At 42.5% G+C, this 17,465-nt stretch overlaps 1 protein-coding gene across 1 annotated transcript; it reads right to left on the bottom strand.

Moving 5' to 3' along the window:
- Window positions 1–1,176: 1,176 nt before the first annotated feature.
- LOC311137693 (L-lactate dehydrogenase A chain) lies at window positions 1,177–16,965 on the bottom strand. The gene is made up of 8 exons (XM_084172238.1): window positions 16,645–16,965; window positions 13,894–14,019; window positions 7,201–7,318; window positions 6,764–6,937; window positions 5,943–6,116; window positions 5,680–5,797; window positions 2,720–2,843; window positions 1,177–2,351 (listed from the first exon to the last, which is right to left on the bottom strand). Exons 2-8 carry the CDS (start codon window positions 14,017–14,019, stop codon window positions 2,187–2,189), a joined length of 999 nt encoding a protein of 332 aa, XP_084028364.1. The 5' UTR covers window positions 16,645–16,965; the 3' UTR covers window positions 1,177–2,186.
- Between the last annotated feature and the right edge of the window lie 500 nt (window positions 16,966–17,465).

Here is a 17,465-nt window from a genome sequence, read left to right as displayed (position 1 = left end):
TTCAAGTCCTAAGAGATTTATATATTTCTTTACCCTTTCAATTTATGTACAAAGGTTGTGATTTAGTAAAAAGTGGCAGATACGAAGGATTCAAAATGATTGAACTAATCAGAAATGAACTTATATTAAGTGTGCAGACAGTTTTCTTTTAAAGCTACAATACATCACTTTTTGGGCGACCCGACCAAATTCACATAGAAATGTGAGTTATAGGTCTTTCATTCTGTAGATCTGTTCTACGTGTGCTATTTCTATGCGTCCCGTTCTGAAGTTTTGTTTTTGCATCTTTTACTTTCAGTTATGTACACCAGCTGAATATACAATATTTTTGTTATGGAAAATATATTTCACAGCGGTTTAGATGGTACAATGATTCTCTACACAATGACTGCTTGTTTTGTCACAAACTGAAATTAGGCAAACTTTTAGAATTTTAGCAAACAGGATTTCTGCATAGTGCATCTTTAAAGTAGCTTTTACTATGTAAATGCACTTTTATGATAGTACATTTACAGTTTGTTTTTTTCAGTTTAGTTTCATTTTCAACAATAGATTTTCATTTTTATTTCATTTAAATCTACACAAAAAGTCTGGGTTTGACACAAATGACTCCTTTGGTGGCTCACTTTGGTGATGGTGTAGATCAAGTACACGTATACCCTTTTCACACTATCGTGCCGACCCAAACCGTACGGTGCTGCCTTGGATATTGTATTTTCCCATTGTTCAGCATTGTTCCTGCAACTGATCATTTGTAACCAGGTCAGCACAGCACAGTTCAGCTCGGCTCAGGTGTGTGAAAAGGTTAACATCCACCGCTTGGTAAGGCTGACAATTACGCTGCACTACTTGTCGACAAGTCAGGAAATAAAACATTGGTTCATATCTGACTTAAAAACCACGAGCCCATGGTTGTATGCATAGAGATTTGATAATTTATGTTTGAGCTCTATTGTTGTATGTGTGATGTGTAACACAGACCCTAGCAATGATATCCCACCCACAGAGCTCCGCTGAGAGAAAAGAGCAGCAACCTCCATATCACTGGATGAGGTGAACAATTGAACAACCTGAATCAGCTGTAATTCTAACACGTGAACACAAAACTCCCATACAGGCATGGTATAGCTCACACGCGCACGCACACACAGAGAGAGACAAAAGAGAGGCTTGTTTCATCCTGGTAGTTTTATTTGGTTGGTGGTGAAGCAAATCGGATCGTAAGTACATCCAGCTGCCCTGACAAGCACAGTACAGTGCCTTAGTTCCAGTTCAGCTCATAATAACTGTATAGGCCATCATCGCAGTACCGTCACAGCGGAGTTTGGGCCACTGAGGCTTCCGTCCAAAGCCACATGGAGAGACTGAGTTTGAGAAATCATCATTAACGATGACAAAACTGAGCAGACGTTTAGGGTGCACAGAAGCGCACAGAACACTGGTGACAAGCAGGATTGTCACCGTCACCATCAGTTACTTACAGGTCAAGTTTGAACTCAAAACATAACATTGGAAGTGCCATCAGATTTTTTTTTTTATGTGAGTGCCCAGACAATTTCAATAAGTTCTCTGTTTATAACGCTTTTTGTTATTGACATGCAAAACAGCAGGTACAGTGCAATTGGCAGTGTGTTCAAACCCAGTGCCTTTCTTCAGACTTGGTCCTAGTGTTACTGCCTACCGATACCAATGGAACTCACCTTTCATTGAGAGAGACTCGCATTGGTGCACTTACGGTTAGTTTTGCAACTGAATGGCTCTGGTCAACTCTAGCACACACTAAACAAAGAGTGCAATGGTGGAAATCAACCTGCTCACAATTTCAATCAGTTGAAGACTTTCTAAAACATTAATAGCAAAGGAGTGTGAGGAAGACGAGAAACATCTATGACATAGTACAAACCAACACATTCATATCTAGCAACAGCAAAATGACTCCTCCAAATTCTACATCATACCAATCAAGTAGCTACTTCTGCCACCCAAAATAATCATTTTTATCAGAGGCCAAACCGAGCTCCCATTGGCTTCTCAACAAAGTTACTGTACACAATTGATCCCGCCTATAGATATTTAAAAGGCTTCATTTGTACCATCACTAGTAAGAATATAGGGGAGTACAGGAACGGGTATACAGAAGGTGGGATTGGGGGTAGGGGATGTTACGGAAGGGCACTGAGGGCTCTTTACAAGGTGAGCTCTTTCTGCACGCCCCAGAGGGTCTCGGCGCTGTTGATCAGTTGCTTCTCCTCCTCGGGCTTCAGAGTCATGTGGATGACGTCGGTCAGACCGCTGTTGCCCAGTACGCAGGGCACGCTGAGAAACACCTCATCCTTCACACCGTGCATTCCCTGAGATAGGGAGGGGGATGGATGGCGGCAAGGAGAGAGAAACTGGTTAGGGACCGAACACAGCTGGAGTGTTGGTTTGGGTGTGGTGGGGGGGAGGGGCATGTGTGTACATGAGGGGTAGGTAGGTGTGTGTAAGTGTGTATTAGCGTGTGTGTGCCAACTTAATCCTTACATCTTCAGTCATAGCAAGCATTAGGTACAGTATATAATTTAGCATATAGTTTGCATGTCGGCTTGAGACTATAAAAAAAAAAAAACATTCAAAGAAATACTCCACTCCTAGTCTACAACCACACACAATGATAGAGGACGCAACCTTGCATCTGTCCCAATTTGGCAGATGGACTCCCAGCATATGGTCTTCTTACCTTGACCAGGGTGGACACGGGGTGGACTTTGTGGAGGTTTTTCAGGATGCTCTCAACCAGGTCAGCGACGGACATGCCGATAGCCCAGGAGGTGTAACCTTTCAACTTGATGACCTCATAGGCACTATATGAAATAGAAAGAAACGAGGAGAGGAGTTAGAGGGGAACATCCAAGATACAAACATACACTACATGACCAAAAGTATGTGGACACCTGCTCGTCGAACATTTCGTTCCAAAATCATGGCCTTTAATATGGAGTTGGTCCCCCCTTTGCTGCTATAAAAGCCTCCACTTATTTGGGAAGGCTTCCACTAGATGTTGGAACATTGCTGCGGGGACTTGCTTCCATTCAGCCACAAGAGCATTAGTGATGTCAAGCACTGATGTTGGGCGATTAGGCCTGGCTCGCAGTCGGCATTCCAACTCATCGCAAAGGTGTTCGATGGGGTTGAGGTCAGGGCTCTATGCAGGCCATTCAAGTTCTTCCACACCGATCTCGACAAACCATTGCTGTATGGACCTCGCTTTGTGCACGGGGGCATTGTCATGCTGAAACAGGAAAGGGCCTTCCCCAAACTGTTGCCACAAAGTTGGAAGCACAGTATCGTCTAGAATGTCATTGTATGCTGTAGCATTAAGATTTCCCTTCACTGAAACTAAGGGGCCTAGCCCAAACCATGAAAAACAGCTCCAGACCATTATTCCATCTGGGCAGGTAGCGTTCTCTTGGCATCCGCCAAACCCAGATTCGTCCATCGGACTGCCAGATGGTGAAGCGTGATTCATCACTCCAGAGAATGTGTTTCCACTGCTCCAGTGAGTCCAATGGCGGCGAGCTTTACACAGCTCCAGCCGACGCTTGGCATTGCGCATTGTGATCTTAGGCTTGTGTGCGGCTACTCGGACATGGAAACCCATTTCATGAAGCTCCCGACGAACAGTTCTTGTCTTGACGTTGCTTCCAGAGGCAGTTTGGAACTCGGTAGTGAGTGTTGCAACCGAGGACAGATTATTTTTACGCGCTACGCGCTTCAGCACTCGGTGGTCCCGTCTGTGAGCTTGTGTGGCCTACTACTTCGTGGCTGAGCCATTGTTGTTCTTAGACGTTTCCACTTCACAATAACAGCACTTACAGTTGACCGGGGCAGCTCTAGCAGGGCAGAAATTTGACGAACTGACTTTTTGGAAAGGTGGCATCCTATGACGGTGCCACATTGAAAGTCACTGAGCTCTTCAGTAAGGCCATTATACTGCCAATGTTTGTCAATGGAGATTGCATGGCTGTGTGCTCGATTTTATACCCCTGTCAGCAACGGGTGTGGCTGAAATAGCCAAAGCCACTAATTTGAAGGGGTGTCCACATACTTTTGTATATATAGTGTATATTACACATACAAATACCTTTAAACACATATATATAACATATGTGTAACCTTCATAACAACTTTATACACACACCTTTAACCTACACCTCTAACTTAACACCATTGTACACACCTCTTTAACCTATAAGGTTGGTAAAACATTTAAAACAACCGTCAGGTAGCTTAGTGGTTAAGAGCGTTGTGCCAGTAACCGAAAGGTCGCTGGTTCTAATCCCCGAGCCGACTAGGTGAAAAATCTGTCGATGTGCCCTTGAGCAAGGCACTTAACCCTAATTGCTCCTGTAAGTCGCTCTGGATAAGAGCGTCTGCTAAATAATGTAAATGTAAAAAAGGTATAATTTCATAGGAAATGTGGGTTGTTTTTCCTATTGTAAATGTAAAAAACCATTAGCGGAAAATATACACTAAGTATACCAAACATTAGGAACACATTCCTAATATTGAGTTGCACCTCCCTTCGTTTGCCCTCAAAACAGCCTCAATTCGTCGGGGCATGGACTCTACAAGGTGTTGAAAGCATTCCACAGGGATGCTGGCCCATACTGACTCCAATGCTTCTCACCCACAGTTGTGTCAAGTTGGCTGGATGTCCTTTGGGTGGTGGACCATTCTTGATACAGATGGGAAACTGTTGAGGGTGGAAAACCCAGCAGTGTTGCAGTTCTTGACACAAGCCGGTGCGCCTGACATTTTTTGTCTTACCCATTCAACCTCTGAATGGCACACATACACTGATTAAAGTAGAATTAACAAGTGACATCAATAAGGAATCATAGCTTTTACTTGAATTCACCTGGTCAGTCTATGTCATGGAAAGAGCAGTGTAGTGTTCTTAATGTTTTGTATATTCAGTGTATTTTGAAAACAGCAAATGCCATTAAAGTAGTTATAAAGTGGGTTGTGAATTACTTGTAAAAACATGTAATTAATGGTAATACCATTACAGTCTTCTGCATTCCATAACAACAAGTAAACTGCTTTAGTCAATGGTGTAGTCAGTGCTTACTGTGTTAGTCCAGCATGTTTTCCAAATTCCTTCCTCATTACTCCAAACTCCATTGGATTTTATTAGGCCTGTAGTAATTTTTACTCTACCTCCACCATTGCGTTAATGATTTATGGAGTATAGACTGATTCATTTGGAGTCAAACTCTAGACACCACTTTCCAGATTAAGCCTAATCCTGGACTAAAAAGCTATTTTAGTGGAGATTCACCATTGAGTACGCTTTTTAGTCCAGGACTAGGCTATGTCCATGAAACCGGTCCTAAAAGCAGAGTATTTCCAAGTATGACAGGCTACAAGTTCACTACAACAGGTTTCTAATTATATAAATAGTATCGTCATGTGCTACAGTAGTCGCTGAGCTCTGCTTTACCCAAGCATTGCTAGCACTGGGTTGTGTTCATTAGGCATGAAATGCAAGAAAACGCGTCGAAACTGAGTGAGTACTATCTGAATGGAGTACTATCTGAACTTCTCCAATAAGTAATGCTTGTTTTCCATTGCAAAATGTTTTAAAAGGGTGCGCTCTGAGTTGAACAGATAGCAATGTGTGTTTATAAGACTCACCCGTCGACCACCATCTTGTGGACGTGCTTCCAGTCCTCTTTGTCTGCGTCTGTGCCCATGTCTGGGTTCAGGCCCTTCAGGGAAACACCAGCAACATTCACGCCGCTCCATACGGGCACTGAGAGAAAGAGAAGAGACAGTCATCCAGTCAGTTACCTGTCTGTCATAGATACAGTACCAATGTACGTGAAGGTTTTCCACAATATTGTAATCAAACAGACAGGTTCCGGAGTGGAGTGTATTTGAAGCCATAGCCTACATACCGCTGGAGTCTCCGTGCTCTCCAATGATCCAGCCGTGGCAGCTGGAGGGGTGAAGGTGTAGCTTCTCGCCCATCAGGTGGCGGAAACGACCGGAGTCCAGGTTGGTGCCGGAGCCGATGACGCGGTGACGGGGGAAACCACTCAGCTTCCAAGCCACATAGGTTAGGATGTCAACTGGGATGGGGGGAGAAGGGTGGTGACAAATATTAGCACATCTGAGTTAACAAAACAAACCCTAACCTTTACCCTATCCTTAACCATACCCCTAACATTAGCCTAACCTTAAATTACATGTTTTCTTTGTAGAAATGTTCACTATATAGCCTATATTGACTTTGCAGATTGGGCATACGGTGGGGACTGAAAGGGAGGGTAGGAGGGGTGAAGGGGGGTGACACATTTTGTCAGAGATGTCAGCAATATGACCATAGAGTTGTTCCAGCCCAGCACTAATATTATTCAAACATATCAATGACTTAGCACAATGCTAGAGTGATGATCAATTTACTGGACCATGTTGAACCGAATTACCTTCACTTCCAATTTTCTCTTTATCGTACTATCCATCTGTCTACCTTCCTTTTCTATTGCTCTCTCTCTTTCATCCATCCATCTCTCTCTCTCTCTCTCTCTCTCTCTCTCTCTCTCTCTCTCTCTCTCTCTCTCTCTCTCTCTCTCTCTCTCTCTCTCTCTCTCTCTCTCTCTCTCTCTCTCTCTCTCTCTCTCTCTCTCACTCCTTCTCCATTATCCCTCTCTCTCTCTCTCTCTCTCTCTCTCTCGCTCTCTCACTCCTTCTCCATTATCCCTCTCTCCTCTCGTACCAGGATTGGAGACGACCAGCAGGATGGCGTTGGGGCTGTACTTGACGATCTGGGGGATTATGAATTTGAAGATGTTGACGTTGCGCTGCACCAGGTTCAGACGGCTCTCGCCTTCTTGCTGACGAGCACCGGCGGTGATCACCACCACCTTGGAGTGGGCGGTCGTACTGTAGTCTTGAGTGTGATATAAGATGCACGTTAAACACACACAAATGCAACCTAGTGTTCCGAGCACCCCCACAACAAATAAGGGTGTGTGTGTGTGTGTGTGTGTGTGTGTGTGTTTGGTGTGTGTGTGTTTGTGTGTGTGTGCCTTTGTGTATTTGTGTGTCTGCTCAACTTGTGCGGGCATGTGTATGTTTGTGTGTGTGCACAACTCGTTTGTGCGTATGTGTGTGTTAGAGTGTTTGTGCATACGTTTATGACTCTTCACTCACCCTTGTCACCCACGATCTTGTGAGTCTTGCAGAAGAGGCTGCCATGCTGCAGGTCCATGACCTCACCCTTCAGTTTATCCTCCATCACATCAATCAGGCACAGCTCATCGCACAGGTCCTGGTCAACACACGCAAACAAGGCATGTTATGGTTCAGGAATATACTCCATATAGAAAAGTATATGGCTATACTGTACATAAGGGGCCGATTTCCCAGGCACAAATTAGGGCAAAATATTGTCCTAAAAAGCTATTTCACCATTGAATTTGCTTTTTAGTCCTGGACTAAGCTTTATTTGTGTACGGGGAAACAGGCCCTATAGTCTGCTCCATTTTACTAAGACATTTAATGGTGAAATGGTCATCATTTAGTAGTACATTTTGTATTGTTTAACAATATAACCTATATAAAAATGTAGGCATGGTTAAAATGTATTTTCACTGTGTGTTATTTTGACAACTGACCAGGCCCATCTCACACTTAGAGGCCTAAAACCACTTGCCTCCAGTCCATTGTCTCATTCACTCCAGTCTTATGCCAAATAGGCCTATTGATCAACTGGATAAAACAGGCTTCTACAGATTGCTTATAACACAAGGCCTGGATAAAACACACTTGCAAGCCCACCAGTTACCCCCAGCTCTCTCCATTCAGATCACCTCGGCAGATTTGACATGGACTGCACAGTGGACAGCAGAGGTCTATTTCCTGTAAGCCTTTGTTTCCTCACTGGCTTTGGGTGTATCCCTAATGGCACTCTATTCCCTATATAGTGTACTACTTTTGACCAGGGCCCGTAGAGTGTACAAAACATTAGGAACACATTCCGAATATTGAGTTGCACCCTCTTTTGCCCACAGAACAGCCTTAATTTGTTGGGGCATGGACTCTACAAGGTGTCAAAAGCATTCCACAGGGATTCTGGCCCACGTTGAATCCAATGCTTCCCACAGTTGTGTCAAGTTGGCTGAATGTCCTTTGGGTGGTGGATCATTCTTGATATACACGGGAAACTGTTGAGCATGAAAAACCCAGCAGCATTGCAGCTCTTGACACACTCAAACCGGTGCGCCTGGCACCTACTACCATACTCCGTTCAAAGGCACTTAAATCTTTAATCTTGCCCATTCACCATCTGAATGGCACACACACAAAATTAATGTCTCAATTGTCTCAAGGCTTTAAAATCTTTCTTTAACTTGTCCCCTCCCCTTCATCTACACTGATTGAAGTGGATTTAACATGTGACATCAATAAGGGATCATATATTTCACCTGGATTCACCTTGTCAGTCTACAGTATGTCATGGAAAGAGCAAGTGTTCCTAATGTTTTGGGATGCAACCTATCCCAGTGAGGAAACAAAAAAGGGCCCATAGGGCTCTAGTCAAAAGTAGTACACTATATAGGGTATAGGTGTCTTTTGGGATGCAATAGTCAGGAGCCCTGTTTATAACTTTATAGTTCTAACATGAGTCTGTTGTCCGGATCTTCGGATCTCTGCCCACATTTGTCGACAGGAGTAGACAATCAAAAGACACATTGTGATCTGATTGTGACTAGATCGTCCTGACCACCTCCGGAGGTAGCCGAAGATGCATCTTGTACGGATAGCTTTGGAGTGTAAACCAATCCGGATAATGAAAGTGTATAAATTTGGCTAACGTCACGGTGTTCCGGCCTTCTAAAAAATGTCACACTGGCCAGTTGAGGTACTAGTTATGGACAAGGATACTTCTACAATGTCTCCAGAATTAAGATCATGGTCTTCATTAAAAACCAACCCACTGGGCACAGACGTCAGTTCAACGTCTAGTTTTGATTTATACTGAAGAAAAATATAAATGTAAAGTGTTGGTCCCATGTTCATGAGTGAAATAAAAGATCCCAGAAATGAACCATACACACAGAAAGCTTATTTCTCTAAATGTTTTTGCACACATTTGTTTACATCCCTGTTATTGAGCATTTCTCCTTTGCCAAAATAATCCATCCACCTGACAGGTGTGGCATATCAAGAAGCTAATTAAACAGCATGATCATTACACAGGTGTACTTTGTCCTGGAAAAAAAAAAAGTTCACTCTAAATTGTGCAGTTTTGTCACACAACACAATGCCACAGACGTCTCAAGTTTTGAGGGAGCGTGCAATTGGCATGGTGACTGCAAGAATGTCCACCAGAGCTGTTGCCAGATAATTTAATGTTAATTTTTCTACCATAAGCCGCCTCCAAGGTCATTTTAGAGAATCTGTCAGTACGTCCAACCGGCCTCACAACCGCAGATTATGTGTAACGACCCCAGCCCAGCCCAGCACCTCCACATCTGGCTTCTTCACCTGCGGGATTGTCTGAGACCAGCCACCCGGACAGCTGATGAAACTGTGGGTTTGCACAACCAAAGATTGTCATCACCAGGGTCTTGACCTGACTACAGTTCGGCATTGTTACCGACTTCAGTGGGCAAATGCTCACCTTCGATGGCCACTGGCACACTGGAGAAGTGTGCTCTTCACGGATGAATCCCGGTTTCAACTGTACGTGTAGGCGAGCGGTTTGCTGAAGTCAAAGTTGTGAACAGAGTGCCCCATGGTGTCCGTGGGGTTATGGTATGGGCAGGCATAAGCTACGGACAACAAACACAATTACATTTTATCAATGGCAATTTGAATACTCAGCGATAGCGTGACGATATCCTGAAGCCCATTGTCGTGCCGTTCATCCGCCACCATGATCGTGCCATTCATCGGCCGCCATCACCTCATGTTTCACCATGATAATGCACGGGCCCATGTCGCAAAGATCTGTACACAATTCCTGGAAGCTGAAAATGTACCAGTTCTTCCATGGCCTGCATACTAGCCAGACACGTCACCCATTGAGCATGTTTGGGATGCTCTGGATCGACGTGTACGACAACGTTTTCCCGCCAATATCCATCAACTTCGCACAGCCATTGAGGAGGAGTGGGACAAAATTCCACAGGCCACAATCAACAGCATGAGGCAAATGGTGGTCACACCAGATACTAGTTTTCTGATCCACGCCCCTTCCTTTTTTAAAGATGCATATCTGCACATACAGGCGTCCTTCCTAACTCAGTTGCTGGAGAGGAAGGAAACCTCTCAGGCCAATGATGACTTTAAAACAGTTACAGAGTTTAATGGCTGTGATAGGAGAACTGAGGACGGATCCTTGTAGTTACTCTACAATACTAACCTAATTGACAGAGTGAAAAGAAGGAAGCTTGTACAAAATAAAGATATTCCAAAACATGCACCCTGTTTGCAACAAGGCACTAAAGTAATACTGCAATAATGGCCTATGTTAAGCTTTTAAAAAAGTACAAAGGGTTTGTTAGGTCTTAAGCCTGTGTTCAAATATACTTAAAATGATTAAAATACAAAAAGTGATTGTGTTGAATTGTGTTTGGGAAATAAAGGTAGACATGGTTTTAAAAAGGTAGTGGTAATATTTCATTCAGTACAGAAATGTGTAGGCGGCTTAACTTACCCTGTTCCGCAGCTAAATTTACCCCCCACGTTGTGCCAAAAGACAACTATGTTTTCAAAACTGTAATGTTTACATGAATTCTGATTTATGTCTAGGGATACACGACATCCTGAAGTATATGTACAGTGCCTTCGGAAAGTATTCAGACCCCTTGACCTTTTCCAAATTTTGTTACGTTACAGTCTTATTCTAAAATAGATTACATAAATACAAATCCTCAGCAATCTACACACAACACCCCATAATGACAAAGTGAAAACAGTTTTTTAGAAATTTTACCAAATGTATTAAAAATAGAAAACAGGAATACCTTATTTATATAAGTATTCAGACACTTTGCTATGAGACTAGAAATTGAGCTCAGGTGCATCCTGTTTCCATCAATCATCCTTGAGATGTTTCTACAACTTGATTGGAGTTCATCTGTGGTAAATTCAATTGATTGGACATGATTTGGAAAGGCACAACTGTCTAAATAGGTCCCACAGTTGACAGTGCAGGTCAGAGCAAAAACCAAGCCATGAGGTCGAAGGAATTGTCCGTAGAGCTCCGAGACAGGATTGTGTCGAGGCACAGATCTGGGGAAGGGTACCAAAAAAATTCTGTAGCATTGAAGGTCCCCAAGAACACAGTGGACTCCATCATTCTTAAATGGAAGAAGTTTGGAACCACCAAGACTCTTCCTACAGCTGGCCTTCCGGCCAAACTGAACAATCGGGGGAGAAGGGCCTTGGTCAGGGAGGTGACCAAGAACCCAATGGTCGCTCTGACAGAGCTCTAGAGTTCCTCTGTGGAGATGGGAGAACTTTCCAGAAGGAAAGCTATCTCTGCAGCACTCCACCAATCAGGCCTTTATCGTAGAGTGGCCAGACAGAAGCCACTCCTCAGTAAAAGGCACATGACAGCCCGCTTGGAGTGCCAAAAGGCCCCTAAAGACTCACAGACCATGAGAAACAAGATTCTCTGGTCTGATGAAACCAAGATTGAACTCTTTGGCCTGTATGCCAAGCGTCAAGTCTGGAGGAAACCTGGCCTCATCCCTATGTTGAAGCATGGTGGTGGCAGCATCATGCTGTCGGGATGTTTTTCAGCGGCAGGGACTGGGAGACCAGTCAGGATCGAGGCAAAGATGAACGGAGCAAAGTACAGAGACATCCTTGATGAAAACCTGCTTCAGAGGGCTCAGGACTTCAGACTGTGGTGAAGTTCACCTTCCAACAGGACAACGACCCTAAGCACACAGCCAAGACAACACAGGAGTGGCTTCAGGACAAGTCTCTGAATGTCCTTGAGTGGCCCAGCCAGAGCCTGGACTTGAACCTGATCGAACATCTCTGGAGAGACCTGAAAAGAACTGTGCAGCTACGCTCCCCATCCAACCTGACAGAGCTTGAGAGGATCTGCAGAGAAGAATGGGAGAAACTCCCCAAATACAGGTGTGCCAAGCTGCCAAAGGTGCTTCAACAAAGTACTGAGTAAAGGGTCTGAATACTTATGTAAATGTAATATTTCAGCTAATCTTTTTTTTATTAGCAAACATTTCTAAAAACCTGTTTTTGCTTTGTTATTATGGGGTATTGTGTGTAGATTGATGAGGGGGAAAAAAACAAAAGTAAAAGTTCAGAATATGTCCAAACTGATGTGCATAGCTTTCTGTGTGTATGCCTACTTTTGGTTTCACACTTTATTCCTTTATAAAGTCATAGTATTTGCTTTACATGCATGACCCTTTCCATTTAAAAAAAATCTATTCTCACTTTTATCAATTTTCATAATTTGACCACGCGTCTTGCTATAGGTTATCGCATTAGAGGTTCTTCGAAATACAAATGTTTGGTATGCTAATTCTTCTTAAGACCTGCCTAAACACAACCAATGCACCTAGGCCTACAAAGCTGGTTTACTGTTTTTAAAACAAGAGGATATATGAAATAATATTTATTTCTACGGCTGTGGACAGGTCGAGGATATTGGGACAGTAGCCTATTACACCCAGTCTTAAATTGTTGGATAACAAATTTAGGCTGTGATGATGAGAGTGTAAAATTATTGACCATAAAAGTGTGCTGTTTTCTGTCGATTTATAAAGCTTGTGTCATAATGAGAGGTCCAAGGCAGCTTGCATTAATTTGCATACAGGGAGTGACCAGGGATTTTGGTCACAATACGGATGCAGTGGGCAGATAAGAGACACATTTTATTATCATGTATAGACGCAACAAATCTCGATCAGATAGTGTTCGGATCATCTTGATCGGATGACGACAACTACATCCCACTGGGCACAGACCTCCAATCAATGTCTATTCCATGTTGGTTCAATGTAATTTTCACAATGATTCAACCAGTGTGTGCCCAGTGGAATGTTAATGCAAGGTGTAACGACAGCTAAAGTGTAAAAACGTATATCAATGTTTCTGACACGCCCCGGGGTAGAGAGAACTGGAATCCATCAAACATTTCCAGAATGTACTTCACTTATCAGCTTCACTTCATTTACCCTGTTTTCTCTGGCTGGTGGTATATAAGACAAAGCCAGGCTGAATACAGAGGGGTTGGGTTTTAGACCAGAGATCTTGGAGCCCTTGAACAGATTCCTGTGTTATTTTCTCTAATCTTCTCTCATACCAGTTAGAACAGTGGAGGTGATGGCCTGAGTCATGTTCATTAGGGCACGGCCCAATTTTTTTTTTTTTTACATTTTAGAACAGAAAACAAGGTCCTATTGGACAAGTCCATGCAGTCCCTCTGTGTTTAGGTATGTATTTTTCCGTTTGGTACCTAATGAACACGACCCTGGATATTGTGTCCTAGTCATGCCTGTCTAACTTCATACGTACATTCATTTTCATGCACTTTACCTAAACACCCCTTACCTCTGTCCTCTACCGCCCTCATTCCCACTGCCTACACCAATGCTTCACCCCTTATGAAAAAATATTGCAGTCAGACTGCAGTAAGCTGCAAATACTGCATCCAAAATAACTGTTTTTTTTACTGCAGCAATTTTGCAATGAAACTGCAGTTACAGTGCAGTTATTCTGCAAGTTACAGTTATTCTGCAAGTACTACGTCCAACATATCACAGTCGACTACAGTTACTGCACTTTTACTGCAGTTTCAAAACTGCTCTCTTTTTTTGTAAGTGAGTCCCCCCACCCCACCCCCTCCATCGGTCTCACCTTGAGCAGGACGCTGACTGCGGAGGCCATGCCAACCATGCCGACGCCAACCACTGTCACCTTGCTCCGGGAGCCAACAGGCTCACCAGCCAACACATGGGTGATCAGCTTCTCCTTGGTAGTCATCTGAAAGACAGAGAGACCCAGAGACCCAGAGACCCAGAGAGAGACAGAGAGACAAAGACAAAAAGGGAGACAGAGAGAGAGATAAAGAAACGGGGTCAGAGCAATACTGTAACCTATCCCATTAGTTTACCCTCAGTACATCATCGCAGAGAGCAAGAAACAGCACTGTGCTCTGGAGCCTATTTTCTCTTCAACTACTGCTAAAATGAATAGAAAGTCAAAGAGTCAACTCTCAAAACAATTCATTCATTGGTATATATCATTCACCTCTCCACCATGCCAGCTGATGTTTGGTGAGGATTCTGGCATCCACACGTTGTTAGTGGATGAGGTGTTTCCCCCTTATTTTGTAAAACACTTTCAATACCTCAGTTGGTAGAAAGGTGCTATATAAATCCAATCAATTATGATTATTATTTACTATTTGTCCAGTGTTTGTGTCAGCTCAGAGGCAGCTATGAAGTGAATATTAATGTCCGTTTTTAAAAAAAATGAAAGCATGAGCATTCTTATCTTGTCCATTCCCCACATTGTTTAGTAACATGGCATTTTACCTAATTTCCTTTCCTTTTATCATATTCAAATCATATACTAATGTCTTGGTTGCTAACAGCAAGTTATATCATCCCACTCTGTGGCCCAGCATAAAATCTCCTATTTGACCAACAGCAACGCTGGGTCTCCATAGCAATGCCTATCTCTCTCCAGCCCCCTTCTGCTCCTGCCTCCGGTTGCCCTGCCTAACTGACCACAAAATATTATGGGGAGGCAATGGTGTCATGACATGGCCGCTATTTTTACTTCCTGGTTTGGAGAGAATGAGGGTAAAGGGCCTGTTTACATCACATTTACATTTTAGTCATTTAGCAGACGCTCTTATCCAGAGCGACTTACAGTTAGTGAGTGCATACATTTTTCATACTGGCTCCTGTGGGAATCGAACCCACAACCCTGGCGTTGCAAGCGCCATGCTCTACCAACTGAGCTACAGGAGGCCACATCAACTTGATGACCCAGCTACTCCAGCGTTCCGGAGTTCAGCTATGGCAATTTAGGCTCCAAATTTCCACCCTGTTAGGTTCCACCCCGTTAGGATTATGCACCTAACAGGGTGGACATTTTGTTAGAAAAGATAGTAAATAAATGACTAATGTCAATATTTATTTATATTTGCATAATCTATTTTTATTTTAAGTAAATTATTTTGATACATATTTGGTGCTAATTACATTATATTTACTAATTACAGTTGCATATGTATATAAAGCCTAATATAAGTAATTGTAATGAAATGTATATATATATATATATATATATATATATATATATATATATATATATATATATATATATATATATAAATAATAATTATCTATGTTCATGTTGTTTTACAAACTCAGGTTGACAATGTTATTAAAAAGACAGAAAAATGAAATAAATAGAAAGTGATGTAAACTCATGCACAATATTCATTCTTATTATAGGTGTAATATTTTTCAACCATGTGACAGATGTAAAAGTAAATATATTTAATTGTTTAAATCTTGTATTCATTATTGGTAGTTCCACCCCGTCCATCCTGTTAGGACAGTATTTAAATATAATAATTTAACAATACCATCAAATGTTATGCATATTTTTGTGCTAACTTGTAGAGATAGAAGAGGTCAACTAAACATTCGATTGATATTCAATCTTATTTGGAAAAATAGGGTGCAAATAAAGCGCTGGTTCTGAAAATAATGTGGAATGTGTGTTTCATGACGCTCTAGTGAAGTGGAACTAACCTTCCACAGAGTTGCATTATTTTCCAGAGAACGCATAGAGCCCTGAGTTGATTTTCCCTTTTATACCATGGCAATAATTGAACATCCACAGAAGGGGCTAGCAAGTTTACTAGATAGCTAGAGTAGTTGCTTTGGTAACCAAACAATAAGATTTGCTAGTTTAAATAACCAAACCACCAGTCCTAGCTTGCTATTATGATAATCTAATTCAACAATCAATAATGTTTACAATTCAACTCTTGCTTTCAAAAGCAGCTGAATAGAACATGTAAGAATGAACTATAGCCATTGAATTCTGCCATGCTGATATACCGTGCATTACAGGGAAATAATGCACACTCTAGAATGCCCTTCAAGCCAATCAGAAACAAGCATTCAACAATGCCATGGTATAATTAAGCATTAAGGCCAATGGGGTGTGGTATATGGCCAATATACCAAAGCTAAAGACTGTTTTTATGCTCGACGCAACGTGGAGTGCCTCAATACAGCCCTTAGCAGTGGTATATTGGCCATATACCACAAACCCCTGAGGTGCCTTATTGCTATTATAAACTGGTTACCAACGTAATTATAATAATTTTGGGTCATACCCATGGTATATGGTCTGATATATCATGGCTGTTAGCCAATTCAGGGCTCGAAGCACCCAGTTTATAATAGGATTTAAGTGCCTGAGCTTGACCACTAAAAGTCAAACATGTCTTTTCTTCTGATAGAATACCTCAAAAACAGAAAAATAGATACTTTCCTCCACAAAAGTTATGAGGTCCAAAAGGCACGCAAAGTAGGAATGACGCATCCAATTACTTGATCACAAAATCTGATGTTGTCTCACCTTGAAGGTTTAGTGATAGTGATGTGGAAACAACACTGAGAAGCGAGTTGGAATATCTTCGGCTGGCCTTTTCTTCCCTGGCTGGATGCAGCTTTTCTGCAGCAGTGGAGCACATGTGGGAGGTTCCCGGTATTTAAGTAGCTCAGAGGTGCCCGGTAGACGTTGCGCGATTACATCTGAATCACACTAGACCTGTCAGGGTTAAATGTCATGTCCATGCAGAGCAAATGTGATGACTATGCGCCACGATCAGTTATTGTGTCTCTGCATAGACTATTCTGTGCTATTGCCCAAGTGCATCATCAAAGTAATCTCTCCAGTAGCCCTACTTTACTCTTGAACAGTAGCCTTTTATAGTGTGAGGATATCATTTTGGGTCCATCTTGCGCTCTATTTCATCACACTGAAACCTAGTCATATCACATAAACAGAGAAATGTCACCAAACAAGATATCCCAGGATGCCTCATACACATCCGTAGGCTACACATCCTGTGTGGTCCCTGTTGTCGGTATTGCATTATGCTCTAGTGTTCTAAAAGGGCTGTTGCTGCTGTCACTATAACATGATCAGGGTTGGGGAGTAACCGATTACATGTAATCACATGTAATCAGTTACATGTAATCGAATTACAAAATAACTGTAATCTGAGGCGTCATACCCATTGGGGGCATAGGGGCACATGCCCCCTCAGAATTGTCCTGTTTAATGTATTTATTAAAAAATGTTGTTGCTGTTTCTCTGTAGTAATAATAGCCACCTAGCAAAATTAATGATGTTGGTTTTAGCTAGCCCAGATAGGTTCCCAATCTTCCAACCTC

This window comes from Coregonus lavaretus (assembly GCF_964263955.1).
Source record: "Coregonus lavaretus genome assembly, chromosome: 11".
NCBI lineage: Eukaryota > Metazoa > Chordata > Actinopteri > Salmoniformes > Salmonidae > Coregonus > Coregonus lavaretus.
Note: the sequence above shows the minus strand (reverse complement) of the source record. Positions and strands in the feature narration are given on the sequence as shown.